The 26,255-nt window shown below is 32.7% G+C and overlaps 1 protein-coding gene across 1 annotated transcript in view; it reads right to left on the reverse strand.

The window, feature by feature from the left end:
• The window catches only part of LOC113509426 (uncharacterized), a 37,644-nt gene that overhangs the window by 3,962 nt on the left and 7,427 nt on the right, over nucleotides 1-26,255 (reverse strand). Inside the window, exons 4-7 of the mRNA XM_052893832.1 lie at nucleotides 6,100-6,265; nucleotides 3,680-3,769; nucleotides 2,925-3,017; nucleotides 1,484-1,545 (exon numbers count right to left, since the gene is read on the reverse strand). Coding sequence (XP_052749792.1) covers nucleotides 1,484-1,545; nucleotides 2,925-3,017; nucleotides 3,680-3,769; nucleotides 6,100-6,265 — 411 coding nt within the window. The remainder of the gene's footprint in view (nucleotides 1-1,483; nucleotides 1,546-2,924; nucleotides 3,018-3,679; nucleotides 3,770-6,099; nucleotides 6,266-26,255) is intronic.

Raw genomic sequence — 26,255 nt, forward strand, 5'->3', positions numbered from 1 at the left:
ACACAAGTCTGGTTTAAATATTGCTATTCATTTTTTAACTGTGAAATATTATGAATATTATGTAGATTTGAGAGTGCTTATATTATTAAACCGCCTTATATAAGCTCAGTAAATCGAATCTAGTACTGTAGGATGTTGCGTCTCTAGTAGGATAGGGTACAACCCGCCACAAACTAAAGTTTCATCCCAATCATCGTGCGTTTTTCGATACCATTCTTTGGAATCTCCAGCAGCCCTAATACGTAATAAACAATTATAGTCATCTAGGACAACGGAGAAATGATTTCATTATTATTATTAGTACAGTAACCGTTTACCATCAAACGGGCTTGTTTGCCATCTGCTTGGTATAAAAAAATATTATGCTTATATCATGATTAGACGGTAAGTAGGTTTAAATATTGCTATTCATTTTTTAACTGTGAAATATTATGAATATTATGTAGATTTGAGGTTTATATTATTAAAGTTAGTAAGCTCAGTAAATCGAATCTAGTACTGTAGGACTAGTAGGAGGGATCTCGATACCATCTCCCTAATACGTAATAAACAATTATAGTCACTAGGACAACGGAGAAATGACTAGTACTAGAGTTAGGTATAACAGTGTTACTATTAACTGGGTTATCTTTATAACAATAAATCAATTAATCCAACCTAGACTATAGAATCTAGATAATTCTATATCAAAACTATATCAATACCTATTATTTACTTTATGAATAGAATATAAGTTTGTTTGTTAATTTATTAGTTTGTTATCTCTTAACGTTTTAATAATAATTTTATTTACTATGATTTGAACAGTTTAACTAATCGTCAAAAAATTTGGTTTACACGTAACTTTTTGTATAGAGAAAGGTACTTTTTATCACTGTATTACGGATTTAATAGTATTTAACATATCATTCATATATTATTATTATTATTCAATATACTATTCAACATAATATTCAGGAAAAAAAATGCGAAAAAAATGCGTTATTATTTGAGTGTGGAAAAAAAACTCGCTCTTAATTCCAAACTAGGTAGGTAAGTACAAATACTTATTTTCCAATATGTCTACGAGTATTTACAGACGAATCAGACGATTGTTCTCTTATCAACCGACTTCAGAAAAGGAAAACGGTCTCAATGTGTTTTTATTTTAACCTTTTTTTGTTTGTTGTCTCATAACTCCGTCATTTATAAACCGATTAAAATTTTTTATTTTATCTAAAAGTCTGGTTCTGGGGCTCATAATATTTTTTTTTGATCATTATTCATTTATTCGAAAAAACAATGTACTTTGTGTCTAAAATTATATATGATTTTACAAAAAAAAAACCTAAAAAATTAAATTAAATATTAGAAGTATTGTTATAATAATAACAAATGTATTTCCCATTTAACAATGTCAGTTTCACCCATAATATATTATGTCAATTTATTTTTCATTCATTCTAGTATTTACGTTATTCATTAACCATTAGTGTATACTTACAGATATTTTGTTGCAAATAATTTTGTTTGGCCGCTGTATATTCCCGCTGCGGTGTGGATTTTCTGAAATAAAAAAAAAAATATTTAAATTATTTAGTAAGCATACATCTACACTAACATTGAATTTTGTAGCAAAATATAAGGAAGACCTGTGTTGAACAGTGGATGATAAATGAGCGGTATTGAATGAATAATACACATCTAGTATTTACAGTGAAAATATGCAGGCAACTATGTAAGTGCAAACACATGAAAATTTAGAGTTATACATTAATTAAACAATGTTTAAATGGATGCACTACACTATCTGCACTGAACAAGCACAGGCGTGTATATAACAGTCGTTTAACGTGTGGTTATCGCGTGATTGGTTGTTCTACGGCCGTTTAATTCGCTGTTAATCCCAGCTGGATTGCTGTTAATTATCGTATAGTATTGTTAAAGGTGGGAGTTATGTTCACTAACGTTCCATTGTTATATATCTATGTCCAATTAATTTGTGATATGTCACCGATATATATATATATATATGTATATATGTATTACGCGCGCGTTGCCGACCCCGAAAAAACCTCTTTACCCCCCTTTTGAAGAACCCCATGCTGTAGTCTTTTGGGAAAATCACGTAGAAACTACTAAATAGATTTAAATGAAATTTAGTACACAGGTAGGTAGTAGGTATATCCTAACTACATGGGACTTACTTACTTACAATCCCTTTCCCCCAAGAGGAAGGGAAAGACCAAGGAAGAACAGAAAGACAAGAAGATACATGGGTCTGATAAAAGAAACACTAGGTGTCATGTCGTATAGGGAGGTTAAGGATATGGCCTGGGATAGAAGTGGCTGGAAGAAGATGCATGAATAAGTTGTACCGACAAGAGGAAACTCTTAAATGAAAAGAAGAAGAGATTAGCACGTAATAAATTCTAATAATTACAGAAGAAGGAATGCTGTGTGGTCCCGGTATAGGATAAGCCATTACTTCCTTATCGGAGGGTGTCGTAAGAGGCGACTAAAGGAATTTAATGGTCGAGGGATGGGCAGCAGCATTACTTTTATGATTGCTTGGGTATCTCTGTCCCATTCGTGTTTCAACCGTGAAGCAGTTGTATTTGCATGGCTGTGTTTTGGTTTGAAGGGTGGGATATGGCGTGAATTTACTGGGTACAGAGGAATAGCACCTGAGTCCTCAGGATACGCATGGGGGGTATCATGGGCGATACAGTATACTCTGTTATGTCCATGGTATTGCTTATGTCTATAGGCGACGTTTACCACTTTCCATCAGGTGGGCTGTCAGCTTGTTTGCCATTCTAAGTTGTATAAAAAAAAATCATTAAAAACCTAACGGCGGTTGCCAATCCGCCTGTCAAGTGCTCAGCAGTGGACAGTTAATGATTGATATGATAAAGATGATTTATATACTCGTACTTATATACCTGCTTTGTTATTTCTGTTGTTCTTGTCATTTCTTCGTAAACGTCGAATGCAACGATCAACGTTGTAAACAATACATGTGCTTGCGTTAACCACTGGAATATTTAAGACACAGAAAATATATAGACATTGCTAGATATAATCATTTGAATATGTTGTACTGAGGTAAATTTTTTGGTTTATTACAAACAGTATAAGTATATATATATATATATATATATATATATATATATATATATATATATATATATATATATATATATATATATATTAAGTAACTATAAGGTAACAACGTACAAACTTACTTTTACATTTATAATAAATTTTAAAATATATATTGTAATCATTTCAAAACAAGGCATACAAAAGGTATCTGCTTGGGTACCTCTGCCCCATTTGTGTTTCTGCCGTGAATCACTTGTGTTTACATTGTTGTGTTTCAGTTTGAATATGGCAGTGAAATTTCACATGCACAGGGCACAGATGAATAACAGTTTAGTTCTCAGGAATAGTAACACGTGAAGTGTATCATGGGCGACACAGTATACTCTGTTAAGTCCGTGGTTTAATAAGTTCATATCTACAGGCGACGGTTATCACTTTCCATCAGGTGAACCTTCAGCTTGTTTGCCATTTTAAGTTAAAAAAAAAAAAACAGAAAAATCCACTGAATCCCTACAACGTATTTGAGGTTATTGCTCTACCTAGTGGAGGATCATTTTAAAAATTAAAATATGATAAAATATTATCAACTTACTGAGGTAAATATGTGTAGGTACAGCTAAGATGGCATATACAAGACTTGAAGTGCGCCCCCATAGCGTCTGTGGTACAGGTGCGCCGAAGCCTAAAGTAAAGAAGTTTATTTAGTTTAAAACTTTACAGAAAATAAAACGGTGCTTTCCTAGAAACTAAATTAGTATTTTTTATTACACTCTGTTTTCATATATCTTAAACAGATGAATAATTAACTTGACCATAAGATAGTGGGAGCGAAGGCATTGTTAGTAATGCGGATTAGAAACTTCCTCGCAAGAAACAAATCCTGTCAGGTCGACCTCCTCGCGGTTCCCCCTGGAAACCGTCATGATTAATTTCTTGTCGAATTCATCTCGATGGGCTAACTGACCTGCTTCATCCTTACCTATCATCCCTCACTGGTGCCTCGTCGGTGTATACCGATAGCGCTGTTTACCATTCTATTATCACCCTTTAAGACCATAAAGTAGTCTGGTGATGTCCAATAGTAATACCAATCAAAAATCTATTATTTGTAACAAATTTGATTTATAGAGAGCACTTATGATAATAATAACAAGACTTAGTTATCATTTCATTCAGTTGAAACGAACTATATTTTGTTCTTTATTTAAAAAATTCAAAGTCACCACATTCTATGAAAAAAACGGATATTTAAAAATGACCGTTTGAAATTTTAAAATTTGTTTAAAGATAAGATAACTGTCAAGTTTCTTTGTCATACCCAGTCTTAGTCAGAAGGAGATTTTGTATAAATAACTGAATTATCATTTATTTACTTATAAATTGCTTATTTTATTTAGAAATAGGTTTATTTTACAAACTTAGAAGTTTTAAAACAATATTTAGAAAATATATCTAATTTAGCCAGATATTAAATATATCAATATCTGGCTTCTGAGTAATCAGAGAATTGAGCAAAGAAATAGCCTGATAAGTGGGAACAAACTGAGTAGTACAGGTGCGAACCGGCGATACAAATAAATTACAAGAATACAGAGAAGTTGCGAAGCGACACATTGTCTTCATATGGTCATATTATGCATAGAAATGGAAGCCATGTTTTATAGAAGATGTTAGGTATGAATCTGGATGGATGAAAAGAGAACTATGAAAAGGAAATGGTGGATGGACTATGTTAAAGATGATATGCATAAAAGATGATTGAGCCCAGACACCGCCGTTGATAGTGATTTTTAGAAGAAGAAGATGTACTGCGCCAAATCCCAAGTAAATGGGATAAGGGATCAATGATGACAATAGTAATATTATAAGCTACAGTATTACTATTTATATCAGCTATATTTGATGAAACTGGGCGTAAATTCTGAAACTCGGCTTGAATTACAGAGAAAGCAATAATGTAGTAAAGACTCTTATTATGGGATCCTGATATAATAGCATTATTATAGGGATAGTATTATTGTTGCCAACTCAATTTAAATTTAGAAACAATTTGGATTCTATGACCATTGGCTCGAAATTAGAAATTATTCAGGTCGACTGAGCGTCGATTTCGTTCGCAGCTTAGTCTCGCAATGGACACGGAATTTCCTAATTTATGCGACACGTGTGTATTTCTAGGTATAGCTAGGTATACGCTCTCGAAATTCGGTTATACACTGTCGCTAGGGGTTACTGGCAAAATTTAGGAACATTTTGTTTTTAAATTTTATTAGTAGATTTTGGGCGAGGAGAATATTGAGAAATTGATTTTTTTTTATTTTGTTACAAAAAGAATATTGAAAAATTTAAATGGGGCTAACATACGAGTCAACTGAACTTAAGCCAAAATAATTTTATTGTTAAAAGTTTCAATTAGAAAAAAAGAGTATTAAAATTCATTATGATATTGCCTTAGATTATATAGATAGAATGTCTCCATATAAATGCTTCGAGAAAAGCGGGTCAACTTTTTCATACATTTTTGCGTGATAAATAGTTATGAGTGACTCCTTTATAACTTCTATATTTATTTTATCTTATAATTTCTGCATTTTTTCCTGCGTAAATACTCATTTTATATATTAAATAATACATCAAGATACATTTTATGCGTAAGTATCATGAACACTGATAAAAAAACGAGTCAGCAATTTGACAATTAGTTGACAAAAAGTTGATCCGTTTTTAAGACTCGTTACTCTATCTATATAATCTAAGGATATTGCATACATGATAAAATTGTAACCCATGCAGCATGCAGGTTATTAGTATACGTTGCCAAAGTACCATATCATTGGTGAATATGAAGTCAGGTCAGTTGACTCATCGGGATAAATTCACTAGCAATTGTCCATAATAGTTCCCATGGGGCGCCGCGTGGAGATCTACTTAATAGGGTATATTGCTAGCAATGGGGCTGTTCATTCCCATTACTAACAATTCCTTCCTTTTCTTACGGTAATAAGGACAGACCTAGGGCAGTCATAACGTAAACGGTGAACAGAAATGTTCCAGATAGATCCCAGAACTGGCCGGGATGTAGTTTAGCGCCCTGGCCAACGGCCAGCATAGTTAAGCGTCTCTCGTCCTCCATGCGCCTTTCTATTGCATTTTTCCATTTTGGAGATAATGGGGTGATCTGAAAGGAAACAGTAAATATTTTATGTCTTGGAAAATTGGTAAGTGGTTCTATACAGGATACGCTGTGAAGACACAGCTGTTTCTCTTCCCGGAGTGTGTGAATAATTACGATAATATAAATAATTATGATTACAAATAATCATTAAGTACAGAGAACTAACAAACTTAATTAATTTGAGCTTTTCTGAGTTAGTATTCTTTTATTTTAATATTTTTTGACATTTGAGAGATACGTATAAACATAAAAACATTAGAAATTAGATTTCAGGTAATTTTATATGCCGTATACCATGTCTGCCTAGATGGTATTAGTCAAATGATGTAGGTAGGTATCATTAATTCTAACCAAAAATACGGGTTGTGGGATTTTCTAGTCCGATTAGTGGTACATATTTAATCCCGCTTAAGTCGGCTGGGAGGTGGCAATAACAAAACCGCCTTGATTAATTGCCACAAGCAACATTGCGGAGAAATTAATTCAAGTGGGAACGCTTTCTGTACCATTAGTTAGCTCATTGCTCTGTTAGGTAGCTAAGTTGCCATTTTCTATGGCATTACACACGGATAAATAAGTACACTTGTGGACAAAAGCTTGTTTTCTGTAAGTTAATGAGGACTGTTCTTTTTTTTTTAGTTAATACCTAATTAATCCTATTAATAAAATAAATGTGAAATTTTGTGAGAATGGATGAATAGATGGTTGTTACTCTTTCACGCAATAATTACTAGGCTAGGTTATATTCTAATTTAATACAGAATATTTCATGTACTAATTCAAGCGGGCGAAGCCGCGGAATACAACTGGTTAATAATAAATACAGCGTCATCTAGTCTCAAACTAAGCAAGGCTTGTAAACATACAACTTGCTTGGAAATACACAAGTTTCAATAAAGTGGTTAAGCATAAAGAAAATTATAGACAATATCTTATCAAGAATCGGAATAATCATGTTGCGATCGAAGCTACCTACTGGATTGAATGTTATAGAAGTATATGCTCTTCCTAACGTTACAACTCCGTAAATTGATTAAAAACAAATGGCGAATAGTCAGGAGTCGAAAACAAGGAAGATCTCATAATGTTTTAGTTTTATTATTAACATAAATAAAAATAGACATTGAAAAGTGCCGGTTAAGGGAGTTAACATGTAAGTTAGAAAATATACTATCCTGATAAATATCACCGATTCCTAATGACTTGAAAAATTTCCAGACTTTGACAAGATCACGCTCTGTGATGCAGTCATAACAATGTAGCATCTTTGTGCTTTTTTACACACTATTGTAGCGATTTCGATATTTGAACTATTTAGCCCTGTTCTCATTACTGAGACGATGTTCGTAACGAGATTTTATGGCATCCTTTCTATGCATTAATGTTCTAATTTCATTATTAATCCACGGGGCTGGTGTGTGCGTAATTATGTTTTATACTCTTGATGGGTGCATCGTATAATTGAGTAATCAATTTGTTAAATTGTATGATCTGCTCGTCCACAGACACCGCCTCTCTAACAGGATATATGAAAATAAAAAATACATTGATCTATTATTTTGTCCTCAAGTGTTTTGGTTAGTATACATCGGACCATTAAGCAGGTGTTGTCAAGTGCAGTAGCCTATTTGACCTTCTGTGTTAGTGTCTTGTTCACATTGACTATCATAAGGATCCATGTAGATACATTGAAGACACTGCTGTTAATTCTACTTATAGCACGGTATAAGTAATAGTACTAAAGTATTAAGAGTTTGTAATAATATTCAATAGGAATACAAATCAAATATCGATTTATTGATTGTTTCGATATGTTACTAATAATTTATTTATTTATTTTAAATTTTATCACATCATTTATAAAATAATAAATACGGTTAATATTAATGAGAAGGGAAACAAAATGTGGCCGTTTTGCTAAGCAATCTTTTCCAGACAACCCTTGGGAAGAAGACATTCAGAAAAAGGACAAAGTATAGGCACACTGGCGCACTATTATAGATATACCAATATATACATATACATTCATATAAACAAATATATATAATTAATGTATATTAAAATACAGACAATATATTTATATAATTATATATATATATATATATATATATATATATATATATATATATATATATATATATATATATATATATATATATATATATATATATATATATAATTATAGCTTGAAATTCACAAGTCGATTGGGTCTGATGGTGTTCCTCCAAGTGTGCTTAGGACATGCGCACCAGAGTTGGCACCGGCCCTTACGCGTCTTTTTCGGCTCTGTTCTTTTTCGTCTCTTCAGGTACAGTCACAAAGTTTCCGACGATTGCTTTGGTACACTTAATCTCGATCATGTTGTACGTCTTCATGGACGATGGGTAGCTGCTTTCTATCAGGTGGACGGTCTGCTTGTTTGCCTCCGTAACAATAAAAAAAAAATAACTCGATTCCCATTTTATTAAGTCCTATTGAAAGACGTGGCGAGAGGCATTACTACGAGTAGCAACTAGTAATATACTTTGTTAGATTGATCTGCACGCGATCCCTTCAAGAAACTATCGTGGCTTATTCTTAATGAATTTGTGACTATAGGTTAATCGCCGTGATTTCATTTTCTAATATCACCCCTCACTGGTCCTTCGTTATTTGAAGAACCCCATGCTGTAGTCTCTTGGGAAAACCTCGGCAGGGAGCTCATTCCATAACCTGAGTGTTCGTGGGAGAAAGTATCTCTGAAACCGCGTTGTACGCGACCATTTAGGATGTAAGGTATGAGGGTGAACTCCCTGTCGATGGCGAGCCGTACGATGATAGAAAGTGGCCGTAGGCATCATATTGAATAATATTATATATAGCAATATCTATATATTTTAGTTATTTATATACTGGTCTAAGAACAAACATGTCGAATGTCTGTTATACAAATAATAATATTGGATAACTTTTATACTTAACAGAATTTTAACATATTCGAAAATAGATATCCAACCGATATGGGCGATATCGAATAGCGATGACCTTTTTCTGCTATCAATGTCCAGAGGAACCGAAAATATAGATATCGGATCGGTATCCATATTACCCATGCCTAGTTACAATATATTTAATAATAATAATAATTTTTATTTCGGAATTTTTGTGGTCCATTAAATATTTATTAGTAACAATATTTTTAAAACTAATGTTAGTAAATTTATATACACAATACACACACATAGATAATATATTAAATAATATACAGATAATCACCGCTGCACAATTCCATTGGAAATTGCGCAGCACTGATTAACGTACACACAGTCCAGCCTGCTCGATATCATACTCAGGATGCTGTTGGCGCTGGCACGTACTCTGCGCACCAGGAATGCACACCTTTTTCGCATCGTGGCATAAAAACAATCTACACGATGCTCGGCGAACACCCCTGACGCACTACAGAATCGTGGCAGCCCCATCAACACCCTGAACGCGTTATTAATTGTATAAGGAGGTCGCTGTAGGATTTTTGAGTATATACAGCCCACAGGTTGCATGCATAGAAAGATGTGCAATATGATCTAACACGTAGTTTTAACTTGTCTAGAGCACCGCGCAAACCTGCGTGCTATCATATTCGCCCTCACCGCCAGTGTCCTTCGCTCCCGTTCTATGTCATCATCATCTTTGAGATCCGAGGCCAATTGATATCCTAAATATATTTAAGCTAACATTTTTTTTTTAGTATTAATTATATTTAAAAATTGTGAAGCTTGTATAAACGTAACAAATTTCGACTGGTATTATTAATGGTTGAAAGAATAAAAATATGTAATAAAATATACGTATTGATATTTCAAATTTGCTTAGAAATAAATTCAAATAATTTATTAAATATTTCTTACTAAATACGGCTTACTAGACTGTGAATAAATTTTTGAATAACAAAATTATCTATTAATTATAAGAAATGTGTGCTTTAGAGTTTTTTTTTTATTTTTTTATACTAATAATGGCAAATAAGCTGACGGCCCACCTGTTGGAAAGTGGAAACCGTCGTCTATAGACATGAGCAGTGCCATGGACATAACGGAGTATACTGTTTCGCCCATGATACCCCCCATGCGTTGCCATTCCTGAGGACTCAGGTGTTATTCCTTTGTACCAAGTAAATTCACGCCATATCCCACCCTTCAAAACGAAACACAGCCATGCAGACAACTGCTTTACGGTTGAAACACGAATGAGACAGAGGTACCCAAGCAATCGACATTTGTACAAAGTCTCCCTCTGGTAAGTTGTATTATTATTTTATTTCACATATATTTATAATTTGACAGAATATTAACTATTATTAGTTATTAATTTATTAAAATATGTGTAATGAAATGTAATATTTAATTGCAAAATAAATATTTGAATTTGAATCATGAAATGGTTTCACTCACGTGTTAACTCATGTTTTAACCTTGGCGTGGTTAGTGCTGCTGGCAACCATAAACCGTGCTCATAATTAGGTCTCCTATCGAGCCCGAAATTAGTCGGCCTGTCTAATTTCCATTTTGATTTTGTTTTGTAGTATATTAAATAATTTTATTGTACCACAGAACAGAATTAAAATTTGCTTCAAAAGCGCGAAATAGAATTAAAATTTGCTTCCATTACAAAATTTTGTAATAATATCCTTTTTTAACTTCATAAAGGATTAGAAAAGAATTGTTAAAATTGTTTCAAAGTGTAATAAGCAAGTTATTTTTTTAAACGGTTAAAAATAACACTAAAACATTTTTTTAATAATAATAATAATAAAAAAAAAAAAAAACTAAAGCAATAACAAAGACCAGAAAAAGTCAATTAAGATTAAGCGCAGTTCCGCAACTTGTATAATTCCCATTGGTGGTCTTCACCTCGCCTTAATGTTCCAAGTCGTTAAGACCCTTTTAGGATTACCACAGCAAAATATACATCTATTTAAAGCCCGTTATTAATAAAGGTTTCCATTGAAGTTTGTTAAGAAAATTAATTTTGACGTCCCACGTTGACATTTTGATTTCAATGTTTAGTTTTATACGTGTTTTAATATGGAAGTAGTGTCCGTTAATTTTTCGTGCAAACGCCTAGTGTAATGGTGAAGGATTACTCTTAATTATAAATGTCTACAATATCCATGAATCGAGTGCTGTCAATTTTTTTCTATATCTAATTTCAGGCGAATAATCTATGACTTAACTCGGATTATTTGTTTTTCTATCTGTTCTCCTTTAACCAAAGGTTGTCTATAAGAGATTGCCTTAGCGATAAAATCGCCTTTTGTACCTTTATGTGTATATTTCAATCTATATTTATGTTACTGTATTTCACTTGAATTATTCACTTGTCATTGTATATTTTTATTTAAGGTGCAATAAAGAGTTAATTATGATCTAAAATCTAATGTACTGAAACAATTTTGATAAAGTTTCTATCGGAACAATATGTAATATTAGATAAAAAAAAGTCCAAATTAGTATAGAACAGATGGATTTAAGAGATAACAAATATAAAAAAAAAACAACCGAACTGAGAAACTTCTTTTTTGAAGTCTGTTGAAAAATAAAAGTTCATTGCCATTGTATATATCAATATCAGATAAAAAAGTCCAAATTGGTATAGAACAGATGGATTTAAGAGATAACAAACATCTGTTGAAAAAAAAACATTGCCATTGTATATATCAATATCAGATAAAAAAGTCCAAATTGGTATAGAACAGATGGATTTAAGAGATTTGAAGTCTGTTGAAAAATAAAAGTTCATTGCCATTGTATATATCAATATCAGATAAAAAAGTCCAAATTGGTATAGAACAGATGGATTTAAGAGATAACAAACATAAAAAACAACCGAACTGAGAAACTCTGTTGAAAAATAAAAGTTCATTGCCATTGTATATATTTGATAAAAAAGTCTGTTGAAAAATAAAAGATTCATTGCCATTGTATATATCATTGCCATTGTATATATCAATATCAGATAAAAAAGTCCAAATTGGTATAGAACAGATGGATTTAAGAGATAACAAACATAAAAAACAACCGAACTGAGAAACTCCTTTTTTGAAGTCTGTTGAAAAATAAAAGTTCATTGCCATTGTATATATCAATATCAGATAAAAAAGTCCAAATTGGTATAGAACAGATGGATTTAAGAGATAACAAACATAAAAAACAACCGAACTGAGAAACTCCTTTTTTGAAGTCTGTTGAAAAATAAAAGTTCATTGCCATTGTATATATCAATATCAGATAAAAAAAGTCCAAATTGGTATAAAACTGATGGATTTATGAGATAACAAACATAAAAAAAAACTGAACTGAAAAACACCTTTTTTGAAGTCTATTGAAAAATAAAAGTTCATTGCCGTTACTAACAATATCTTTTATCTCCTTTAGGAGCTAACAAACTGAATTATACAAGGTTGTACGCTTTTCACCGTAAAAAATGTATAACAATATGTTCATTTTAATTTTGTAAAATAATTTCCATTCACAGATAATTGAGTTGTGTTGAAATTTGTACTGAATGTTGCTTGATTGTATGCAAAAACGTGTAATATAAATTATTTCAGTGTACTTTTGGAGAGCGTGATATGCTTTTAAAATGCAGTAGTATGTGGTTAAATAGTATTTGGTTACATAATGCATATTCTATGTTGGTATTTGGATGAAATTTTACTATATTAATGTTATTATTATTTATTAAATTACTTATTATTAGATACACTCTTTGCGCCAAATAGTTAACGTCCTTTTTCTTTCTCCTCTACCCATCGGTTGACTGGAAGAGATTGCTTTAGCGATAAGACCGCCTTTTATACTCTAAAAGTATAATTTATATTTATCTTTGTATAATTCTTTTAGTGGTGCAATGAAGAGTAAATAAATAAATAAATGAAATAAATTATTGTTATTTTAAATAAACGATTAAGAAAATAACTTTTTTTTTTTTTTATTCAACTTAGAATGGCAAACAAGCTGACGGCCCACCTGATGGAAAGTGGTAATCGTCGCATGTAGACATGAGCAGTACCATGGACATAACAGAGTATACTGTTTCGCCCATGATACCCCCCATACGTTGCCATTCCTGAGGACTCAGATGTTATTCCTCTGTACCCAGTAAATTCACGCCAGATTATAAATTTAAAGATGTTTACAAAATCCATATTTACTTGCTATCTAATGTTAATACAGTACCATAGTGCAAACTGCCATAGATAAAATATGTTATTAATACTTTTCTGTAGCATTGTAAATGTGATTTATTCACATGCTCACGACACGATGCAAAATATGAATTCGTAAAGTTAACGGCTAATGTCTCCAGTGATAGGAAAACATCTAAGAAAAGAAGACGAGGAAGAGAAGAAGAAGAAGGAGGTTTAAAATTTTTTTATACACCTTTCAGCTATGCTGCCGGTGTTTTAAAAAGGAATATGCTCTTTTCTTGAAGGTTATGATGTCGTATCGGTTCGGAAATACTTCTGCTGGAAGTTACATACTACCTATATACCTGCTTCTTAATTGTCGCACCAGGACAAAACGTCGAGGTCGTGGTCACGACAGAACTGCCGTTACCACGTGACATAGCGTTGAGTCCCAATTGTGTATTTGAAAATATTTGTATACACTTGTTTTTTTTTACAACACAGGGGGCAAACGAGCATGCGGCTTACCTGATGGTAAGTGACTACCGCCGTCCATGATCACCCACGACACCAACGGCATTGCAGGTATGCTGCCGGCCTTTTAAAAAGGAATATGCTCTTTTCTTGAAGGTTATGATGTCGTATCGGTTCGGAAATACTTCTGCTGGAAGTTGATTCCAAAGAGTGGTTTTGTGTGGGAGAAAGTGCCTTGAAAAACGCACGGTGAAGGACCGCCACTCGTCCAGATGGTTGGTATGAAATTTTAGTTTATGGCGGGTTGTACGACGGTGAAAATCAGAAGCAGGTATCAATCCGAACAATTCCAAATATATTGTAAGTTGATATCAAAACAATTTCAAAACCTCTTGTGCCACGAAATTCTTGCACTGAAATCAGGGGCTTATATTCCCTCGGGAATTTCATGAATGCTAGACTGAACTCGGCCCGGTGTACGATCCCTTTGTCATGTTAAAACTAGCCCCGCGTCATCAACGGGGCGGGTCGTTGTAAAAAATATTTTAACTCAGGATACAAATAGCGTTCATTTTTCAAACGGGATTATCGGGTCATGGATATCGTGGGTCTATTTTTTTTTGGCAAAGCAATATAAATGCAAAAGTTTTTAGGTTCGAGTACTTGTTGTTCTTCAGTAACTGAACGGATTTGGATCAATATTAAAGTAGCCCTAAGCCGTAGGCGTGGACTTTAGTGTTTCGGGCTGCATATTTTATTTCGGATAAAAAATAGAAGAGTGAAAAATCAAACGCGACGAATCGTGTTTTCATTTACAGATATGTAATTAAAATGCAACCCTTAATGAAGGGGGGAAGGGTTTTCCAATATACGAGATCCCATGCCAGATCGATGTCCACATGTTCAGCCCTGGAAACCATCGTACTAAATTCCAGGTGTATTCATGACGATGGGTTAACTCACTTACCTATATAGTCTTACCTATCATCCCTCATTGGTATTAGTGTATACCGATAGCGCAGGTGGGTTTACCATTAAATTATCATCAATTAAAAAAAAAAAACCTTAATGGAGTAGTTAAGGGCAGTGTCGAGCCGTTATTGTCGGGATCGGTATTCGTTATGGCCACATCTTACCAAACATACCTATCAGTATCTAATTTCAGGTGAAAAACCTAATGACCCCACTCGGATTATCTTATTATGACATGTTTGTTAAGGGTGTTGTTCATTATCGAAGAGTTAGAATTTGTTGGAAGTAAGAAAATGCTATAAAATATATTTCGTAGCGTGCGCTGCGGAGACTATTGGTGATAGAACAAAAGTATGTTCTACAACATTGAAGGAAATATCAATAACTACAAAAAACTTCGCGATACTATATGACCAACTATTATCGTTATGTCACAATAACCACTTTTTACATTTTAAAAGTTGATTGAAATACCGACCAAAATTACACCATGTTATTCATACTTCTGTTTAAATCCTTATCCAAATAAATCATATTGTTTTCAAAACTGTTTCAATTTATGTCGACTACTTTATGAATTGTTCAAATTGACTATTCCATTCAATAGATATTAGGAATTTAATAAGTCATTGAAATAGAAAATAGTGTGTGTGTGTGTGTTTGTAGACAAGTGTGTATATATCTATGTACCTATATCTATTTTATCATCCATTAAAAAAAATATAGGTATGTAGACATAATACATACTCGTCCACACACACACATTCACGCACACACACACATACACCCACACACATACACCCATACACATACACCCACACACATACACACTACACATACAATATACACTGTCGATTATATATATAACAAAATAAGTAAATATGTTCAGAGAAACCTGTTTTTTTTTAAAGTGCGCTAAAATTTACCCCCTAAAAGATAACTGGATTGTAATAAAATTTAGCAATAATTCACGTTAGATCGTTCATAAATCAGCGTTATCTTGCCACTGAAATTACCTAATATCAGGGAGAATTCATAAAAGAATTATGTAAGTTCTTTTATAGGGATTTTACTTCTATAGTAATTTAGCGATTGAATCCTTTTAAGGCAGCTATAAAATATCTTTTTAATATCTATTTCAAATTTAATATTTCAAACTTTATTTCTCTAATATTTCTTTAGCGTTTGTTAGCTAATTCTTTGTTGAAGAATATCTTCATTAAAAGTGTTATATTTAAGTTCGTAGACAGAGTTTTAGTTTTTATACCTTTTTCTAATAAACCGACTTCGAAAAGAATTAGGTTCTCAATTCGGTTGTATTTTTTATGTTTGTTACCTCATAACTCCGTAAATTGTAAACCAATTATGAAATTTTTTTTTTTTTATTTGAATGAATATACTTTCACATTAGTTTCATAAATTTTTTATCAAAATTGGTTCAGTGATTTAGTTTTTAAATGAAAATAACTGGTTTTGCTACTATTGAATTAGGTTTTTTTTTTGTGAAACATAGTTTGATAATTTTAAAAAATAGTTCGAAATCTTGTTTTTGTTAACGTATATATATTTATTAATTATTATGTATTAGCTCAAAGGCAAGGTATATTACGAATATTTATTAATACCATAAATGTGAAAGTGAATTTGTTCGTTACATCTTAATCTCAATAATTATCGTTAATGTTTCAGCCAATTGTCATAAAATTTGTTATTAAAATTGTCACAGAATGGACCACCCCTTCCTTTCCCGTGGATATCGTAAGAGGCGACTAAGAGAATTTAATGGTCAAGGGATGTACAGCAGTGTACCTCCTAAAACATCACTAAAGCCTAATTGCGGTTACCAACTCGCCTGTCAAGCGTGGTAACTATTGGCAAAACCTCTCTTTTTAATATATATATATATATATATATATATATATATATATATATATATATATATATATATATATATATATATATATATATATATATAGGAAATATGATCGCCATTTGCATACCATTTATATATAAAATATATATGGTAGTGTTTGATGTGGAGAAGAACTTAGGTTATTTTTTATCTCAGGTAATCTATACTTATGTCCCAATTACTAAGACGAATTTGTGGATACAATTTATTCCACCAATATACGGCCAACTCAATCAACATCCATCACGTAGTCTGATGAAGTTTCTTACTGAATAAGAATAAGAATAAGAATAAGAATAATTTATTTGCTCGAAATGTGGTACAAAGGTCTTAAAATGGTAACTGAACTACACATTTCGCCTTATCTAAAGGCATGCAAATTTTGTCTTAGCACATGTTAAGTAAAAGTTTATCAATTATGTATGTCCAAATAATTATTTAATCATATTAATTGTTACATTGAATAGTTAATTATGTCAACATTTAAAAAACGATATTATAGTTATGAAGCATTAAAATTGTACATGTCATATTATTAATATTATTACGTAAAATGCATTCTTAGTCTAATCTGCCATTCAGACTTACAAATTAATCAAATAGCTAATAAACATTTGTAAACAACTACGAGAGTAATATGTATGTTGTCAGTGAAGATCAATCAGCACTACTTAAACACTCTCGTATATTTGAACATTTACAGACACGGCAGTGGTTTTCAAACTTTTCAAATATTTTTTAAAACCTTCCTAATATTAACATTTTACTGCTAGACATGGGTCTCACTAGGATTTATTCACCAGAGGAATATTTTGCACTGTAAAGCTTTTTTTGCCAAAAAAAAAACACAAAAACAACACAAAAAATACAGATCACTACTTTTATTGAAGTCAGTTGAAAAATATGTAATTTGCATACAATATGGAGAGATAGATATATGGAGAGTAAAAATACGAGTATAGTATTTATACTTAAAAAAATGTACGTAAATGTTAATAACTTTGTATTTGTATATGTTTCCTCACTATAGCGTATGTTTGTACGGGTATGAAGTGGCTTCTCTAGTAAGTTAAAATATACGGGTAATATTTCAATACTGATAATTTAGTTATTTGCGTTTATTAAGGTCGTTTTGTTTTAATTAATTATTATTGTCGAGTTTTATTAACTATTAATTATTTATTATTAATTAGCTCGTGACCATGACTTTCATTATCTCACCATAATGTAAATAAAATGTGACCCCCAGGGGTCACAGTTTATTTGTCCGTACACAGATTGAGAAACACTGAAGTGTGTGACAAACCATTTGCACCTGTAGCGATTGATGTATGCATGGCACAGTTATGTTTTCCCCACGGAAGATCGTTACATGGGGAATTTGGATAAATGTTGCGTGAAAGGGAACGTGCGGTCTTCAATCAAGTTATACTCATGTTGTTTCAAGAACTCTGAAAACCTTTTAAGGTTAGGGTTATCTACTTATTTTTTTATTAAAATAAACAAAAAATTTAAATATTTTTCTTATTCTTATAAAATTATTAAAATATGAAGTAAGTCGTCTAGGTGTTTAGTTCGATATTGTTATATTGCCTACAATGTTTAGATCTATAAAAAATATTTTTCGCAAACATAATATCTTAAAACACAAAAATTCTAAATTTGAATATTTCACAAAAGATAGAGAAAAATATATATTTTTCTATTTAGACATAGAATTTCAGAGTCTACTTATTTACAGACGAATTCCTAAAGCATCAATTTTGTTATAAATTTCAAATACAAATTTCTACGTCTTGATTTTTTTACATAGTCAAATAATTATTCATAGTAAGATTATTTCCATTAATGTTCTCTTCGTTTATTCATAAGTAAGGCAGCCCTAATTCCAATACATTAGGTCCGCTATTTGAGGAAGTGGCGTGAAAAATCTCAGGCCTTCCGTTTCCTCTGTGCTCTGCGATTTATTACTCTGTGTATGCATCACAAATTGGATTTTTGATGGCATATTGAGCTGAATAAGTCATGTGTATTCAAGCATTGATGTACAATATATAAATACAATAGATCAAAAATCTTATACTACAAAGTTGGTAAACAAGTATACAGGCTGTTGTTATAGGCTGTTGATACAGGCTGTAGTATACAATGCTGTATGTTTGGGTGGTAAACGGTAACCATAGAATAAGAGGGGGAAAGGGATTGTTAGTAATGGAGACTGAGAATCCCATTGCTAACAATATACCTAACCAGGTCGACCTCCTCGTGGTTCTCCCTGGAAACTATCATGGTTAATTCCTGATGAATTCATCATGATGAGCTAACTGACCTGTTTTCATTCTCATCTATCACCCTTCACTGGTGCTCCGCCGGCGTGTCCCGTTGGCGCGGGCGGGGTTACCAAACCATTTCCACCCATCAAAAAAAAAAACCGTAGAATAAGACTGCTTGCAACACGATCCTGAACAAAAATCTTAATATCGTCTATTTCAGATCTCATACGTTTATTTATTAATTCTTTATTGCACAATAAATGTCCCATTCGTGTTTCTACTGTTAAGTAGTTATGTTTGCATGGCTGTGTTTCGGTTTGAAGGGTGGGATATGGCAGTGAATTTACAAGGTACACAGGAATAACACCTGAGTCCTCAGGAATAGCAACGCATGGGGAGTAACATGGGCGAAACAGTATACTCTGTCATGTCCATGGTACTGTTGATGTCTATAGGTGACAGTTACCACTTTCCATCAGGTGGGCCATCAACTTGTTTGCCATTATAAGTTAGGTAAAAAGAAGTTTGGCCGTTAACTCACTGAATTTGTTTTCTTCTTCTGCATATGAAAATATTAGTTTGCTATGCTGCTAGAAATTCGTGTCCATTTTCCAACCCAACGTCTTTTCCCAAGGGATAAACACAAAATATGGAAATATTATTCGAACACTTCATACAAATTGCGCGGTAAGTTGATCGATTTAGTATGAACAGTACAAAAAATATTTTCATATATCGACTACGCTTGGGGGAAAGTCGTTCAGGCGATTCATCTAACACGGTTACCCAAAAGTGTTCGGTTTTCAGAGTTCATGTATGTGAGTTTATGTATTCCATTATAATTTCAAGATGCTGGCAAAGAACTCTTACGTAGTTAAGCCTGACTTTTGTATATTTTTGTTCAAAATAATTCATTAAAGTATAAATAAATAAAAGATTACAAATTTGGATGAAAGGGGTATTGATAGATTTCTTACATCATCCTAAGTGATACTAGCTATATTTTTTCTTTTTAAATAGTTCGTATTTGACAGGGCAGTTGTGTCAATTTATTTCCAAATAATTTTGAATAGTTTTTTTTATGAATCCTCCGCCTAGTTTGGCATGCAATTTTAGCTGAAAATTACGGACAGGAAACACGGCTGTTGCGTTTTTCAACTAAAAGTCGCGTTTGTATTAAAAATGGGAACGGATAAAATAACTATCATAAACTTCATATTGATAAAAAGAAAAATGAAACTATAATAAATCTTTTTTTTAATTACAACACAGGGGGGCAAACGACCATCGGATCACCTGATGGTAAGTGACTATCGCCGCCCATGATCACCCACAACACCAGTGGCATTGCAGGTGTGCTGCCGGTCTTTTAAAAAGGAATATATTCTTTTCTTGAAGGTTATGTTGTTGTATCGGTTCGGAAATACTGCTGCTGGAAATTGATTCCAAAGAATGGTTGTGCATGGAAGAAAGTGCCTTGAAAAACGCACGGTGGAAGACCGCCACTCGTCCAGATGATCATAGTATTTTTGAAACGACCAGTCCCTACAAATTATTTTCCAAATACAAATGTATATGAAAATAAATACTGCCACTTCAATTCGGTATACTCATTATAATTAATAGTTCATATGTTTATTAGCAATTTAATAATCAACCTACCGTAAAATCACAGTTGCTTGATCCCCTAAAATTCACAAATGTATACACTTTGAAATCTCAGAGATTCCAAAGTTAAATGGGATTTACTAATTATATTCCAGCAGTAAATTCCAGTCGGCAAAGGACCGCAGGAATCCTGATCGGCCATTGTTCGATGATAGTGTTGTAATCGATCCTAAATAGTAATCGATTAAGTTTTATTTTTTTAAACTTTTCAAATACCTCAAAACATATATGGAGATGTGAGTTTTAATCCTTTCGGTGTGAATTGTTGGATAGTTAAACAATTCAATGTTTTTATTTATTTAGCAATACTATCGGTAGTATCGAATATATCGATGACAAGTTTAAAACGGTACCAATCGATAAACAGATATTAGAAATATTTTAGGCCTAGAATAACGTAGTTGGGGATTAATCAACACTGTATAACATGACTAAAGGTATTTATTTATTTATTTATCAGTAGTATTGCTGTTATTAAGCCAGTTATAATCGATTAATTAGTATTAAACGATTATTTGTGGGCCCTATAGAACTATCTACCGTATAGACCCGGCATGGCTGCCCCTTCCTTTCCTGTGGGTGCCGTAAGAGGTGACTAAGGGAATTTAATAGTCGAGAAATGGACAGCAGTGTTTCTCTTTAAACATCACCAAAGTCAAACTGCGGTTGCCAACCCGCCTGCTAAGCGTGGCGACTACTGGCAAAACCCCCTTTGGGGAGAGGCGTATGTTCAGCAAGGGACTGTTAATGGCTGATATAATGATGATGATAGAATTATCAATTAATAGTCGATACTGTTCAAATATTCGGCAACACTAGTGAACTGATGACAGGAATCTTAGAGGAAATATCATTGCTATTTGCAGGTGACTATACAATTGCGCAGTAGCAGGTATTTCGCTTTCCGTTAAAAGGATTTGATTCCCGGTATATAAATCTTTTATGTGTCCAATGTAAATTATTTATCAGAGGGACTATTTGTACAAAAGTCGTTTGCTTGGGTACCACTGTTCCATTAATGTTTCTACCGTGAAACAGTTGTGTTTACATGGTTGTGTTTCGCTTTGAAGGGTGAGTGGGATAAGGCAGTGAATTTACGGGGTACAGAGGAATAACACCTGAGTCCTCAGGAATGACAACGCATGGGGGGTATCATGGGTGAAACAGTATACACTGTTATGTCCATGGTACTGCTCATGTCTATAGGCGACGGTTACCACATTCCATCAGGTGGGCCGTCAGCTTATTTGCCATTTTAAGTTGCATAAAAAAATGTACAATAAAGATTTTTTACATTACATTACCTCGGGTTGATGTGGTCAGAGTATAATACTGCGAGTCCACGTCGCTATGTACTGCTATTTATTTGGTTATTTATTAGCATCGTTATCTTAATGTACCATTAATCCTTTTACTAAAGCGAAAAGCGTGATAATTTGCATAGTGACGTCATGTGAACAGACAGGCCTCTCAAAATTATGGCGGTTCTTAGTCGATTGCGTTAGCGTACATTAACTTGGGTGTTATTGTTTAACTAATGAAAATTACACACAAACTATTATGTTTACGTGAAACAATTTCGATGTATGCCAACACGTCAGTTTCGCTACTCCGCAATATATCTTCTTAATTGATTTTGGCATTATTATATTTTATATCTTGTATGTATGGATCATCGTAATTATCAGATGAAGTTAACTAGAAATTATAACACTTTGTATTTACGTAGAATATGTTAGGATTTTCAACTTGCGTAATATATCAATATCAGTCTTTTGAATCGATTCTCGGGAAGTCTCCTTTCCGATTTGAATCGAATAAAAAATAATAATTAAAAAATAATTTGAGAAGATTATTTTTTAATGGGTGACAATGGAACTGTAACTTCGCCTACACTGCACATATAGGTGGGAGTAGTATACACTACTAGTGAAAGATCAGTTAGTGTCACTGAGCGTCAGTTAACCCATTGTGTTTTTACAAAAATTAACTGCGGTGGATTTCAGGGATTACTCTGTAGAGGTCAACAGTTGAAGAATTTTGAGGCTAGAGGAAGGGATTATTAAGAGGACTAGTAGTTCCAATGCTGGTAATATTCCCTTTCAATGCCAACTTCCACGCGGTCCATCCTGGAAAACGTCGTGGGTAATTTTCGGTGAAATAATTATGTGTGGGTAACTGATTTGACTTCATCTTTATCTATCATTATTCATTGGTATTCCGTCAGTGTAAACTTATAACGTAGGCAGGATTATCATTCTATTTTCACCTCATAAAAAAGTTGGGGAAGCTGTAAAGACTAATAGGGTAAGAACAGTTTTTATTTAATCTACGAACCCCTGTCTTTAGCCAAGATAATTAGTATAAAGTCCTAATGACTGAAACCACGAGATGAATGGGCAATTTCGTTTTACAAAAACAAATTAAAAGCGAACAAACTAATTGAAAATTCCAGTAGTAGAGTTTTTGGTAATTGTGAAATAATTTATAAGATTGCACCAGAGGGAAAATTGTATAAAAGTCATTTACATGGGTATCTCTGATCTATTTGTGTCTCTTACATCAAGAAGCTGTGCTTGTTTTGTTGTGTTTTGGTTTGAAGAATGGGATATGTTTAGATTATATAGATAGAGTGTCTTCATAGAAATCGTGAAAAACTGGTAATTTTTTTCATAAATATATGAGTGTGATAAATATTATTTTATTCCTTTATAACGTCCATATTTATTTTGTTTCATAATTTTTGCATCTTTTTAATGCGTAAACACTCATTTATCAAATAATACATCAAGATACATTTTATACGTAAGTATATAGAACATTGATAAAAAAATCGATTTAGTTAATTTGACAATTAACTGACAAAATGTTGTCCTGTTTTTGAGGCTTAATGCTCTATAATCTAAGGGGTTACGGTAGTGAAATTACAGGGTACGGAGATATAAGATCGCGGTCATTAGGACCACTAATACATAATACCAAAGGAATTAAAGTATATTTTGTAATGTTAACAGAGCTGTTTATGTCTTAAAGCAGTTTGGTAGTCAGTTTCTTTGCCATTCCAAGTTGTATAAAAAAATTATATATTTCTATTTACAATTGATTTTGTTTCAACTCCTAATTAATTAAAAAACATTCATTTTTAATTAATTAGGAGACCAGACATTTCAATTGTAGATTTAATTTTGTCACTCGAATTTATTTGACTCTTTAATATAAATGACTATTTTAATTTGTAATTAGTAATTTGAAGGCAGGTTTTGTATTTCTATCGATTATAATATATTTTTATACGTTTTCTAAAAGATAGTCGGCGTGTGTACATTTTATGTGTATGTTATTTAATTTCGTAATTTCGAAGGACAGAACTAAATGAAAACAAAATAGTAAGGAGTCATCGTTGTCGGATCCAAGACATCTACACACATCTCATGTAATGTAAATTCATGTACACACACATTTATGAGAATAGTAAATAAGCTGAAGGTCCACCTAATGGAAAGTAGTAACTGTCAGTTATGGTAGATATGAACATCTACCATAACTGACATTATTGTCGTTCCTGATGATTAGATATTTATATACGTTAGCGGAGTACTAATGAGTGATTATAGTGATGATATTAAATTTTCTGTATATGCAACGACTATGTATAAGTTAATTAAAAAAATATATTTTAAAAAATATATTTATAAAGAATGTCCAATCCGACACAAACGTCAAAGACTAGCAAAGCTGTTTCATGATATAAACTTGAGTGGGGCAGATGCACATATGCAGACAACCTTTATACAGTCTTTTTATTGGAATTAATTAACAATAAATATAACAATAATAAACAATAATTAATATTAAAAATGTTAAAATATTTTCTGTTTGACTTTTATGTTAATTAACGAAAAGTATGTTAAAATAAATTTATAAAAAATGTAATCCTTTAAAAACCTACCGGAATAGCTGGGTATAGATTAACTAGTATCATACGGCTTGTCAAGCAGAACCCTGTGATTGATGACCGGCCGTGATCCTAAATCTATAAACTGCTGTCGATTGAATTTACGTTTCGTTTGCATTAAAACGATTTGATTTTGTGATTGATTGTTGTTTAATAGAAAATTAACGAAGTATGTTGTTCGTTGATTTATTATTTCAGATCGTTGTTTGCAAAGCAAATTTATTTGTACAAATCTTACGGATTCGATTCACAAATAATGATTACTGTGAAATTATTATGCGTAGGATGATGTTCAATATTAAACCAAGGAGGTTTAAATTCATATACATTTTAAATGTTAAGAAATACATTTAAGATATTTCGAAAAATATCGTTGACCATTTATAAATTGTTTTTAATATTTATTTATTTACATACATATGTGTCACGCCTGTCTCCGTTAGGGTGGTCAGAAACAATAGAACGTCAAATGCTCCGATTCAACGGACCTCTTTCATCCATCTACATTCATCAATCTATTCATACACGCTCGCTGGTTATGGGTACCTTCAAATTGACCCTTCTTCAGCACATCGCCTATATTGTTGATATATGCCCGTGTAGGGCGACCCCCATCGACGTCTCCATTTATCCGTGCCCAATAAATCTCTTTCGTAATTCTTCTTTCATCCATTCTCTCCAAATAACCAAATATTTTTTTTGCCATGGATAGTTTACTTTCATATTGGATCGATAAAATTTTGTCATTAAATATTCTTTTATCAGAACAAAATTTTGCTCCTTGAACTTGTAGACTTTTGAATTAAAATATTTTTTCTCAAACATGCTTGGAAATGTGAGCATTATTTTGACAATCTTCTTAGAGATAAATCAAATTTGCCGTACTGGCCAGATACATGCGGACAGCGGCCGGCAAAAGTTGTATGAAAATCCATATCTGTCGTGTTTTGCGGCCAGATAAATTACTATGTAAACTCATATCTGTCCTGTAATTTAAAAATGGAATGACCTTTTATTTCGAAACATGGCTACCAAAGAGGTAACTACTAAAAGGTTTTATTTAAATTTCGAACCGGCATCCAAATAGAAAGCTGTTTATTAAAAAAAAAAAATGAACATTATGGCGAGTGAAAAATTATTATTGTTCGTTATTCGTCATTGAACTTAAAAAGTAAAATTGTGTTTTTGATTTCCGCGCATTGTTTGAGAAAAGTACTATACAAGCCTTGGCCACAACTAGGCATTGATGGATTCACGTATGTGTGCCTCGGCTACGCCTCGGCCTACATTTGTACGTTCGTCCATCAATGCCTCAGTTGCTGGCTGCTGCAGTAATGTACTATTAAATATATGTATGTACGAAACATATCATCATTTATTGGTTGTAGCAAGAGCGGTAAGGTTATTCTCATTATTTCAGCCTTTAGCTCTCTGTTGAACATAAGCCTTCCTCATAAGGGGAGTTTTGCCAGTACTTGCCGCGCTTGAAAGGCGGAATGGCATCCGCAGTTAGGTCTTGGAGATGTTTTAAGAGAGACACTGCTGTCCATCCCTCTACCGTTATGTTCCCT

This window comes from Galleria mellonella, unplaced genomic scaffold (assembly GCF_026898425.1).
Source record: "Galleria mellonella isolate WM207_F2 unplaced genomic scaffold, CSIRO_AGI_GalMel_v1 utg184, whole genome shotgun sequence".
NCBI lineage: Eukaryota > Metazoa > Arthropoda > Insecta > Lepidoptera > Pyralidae > Galleria > Galleria mellonella.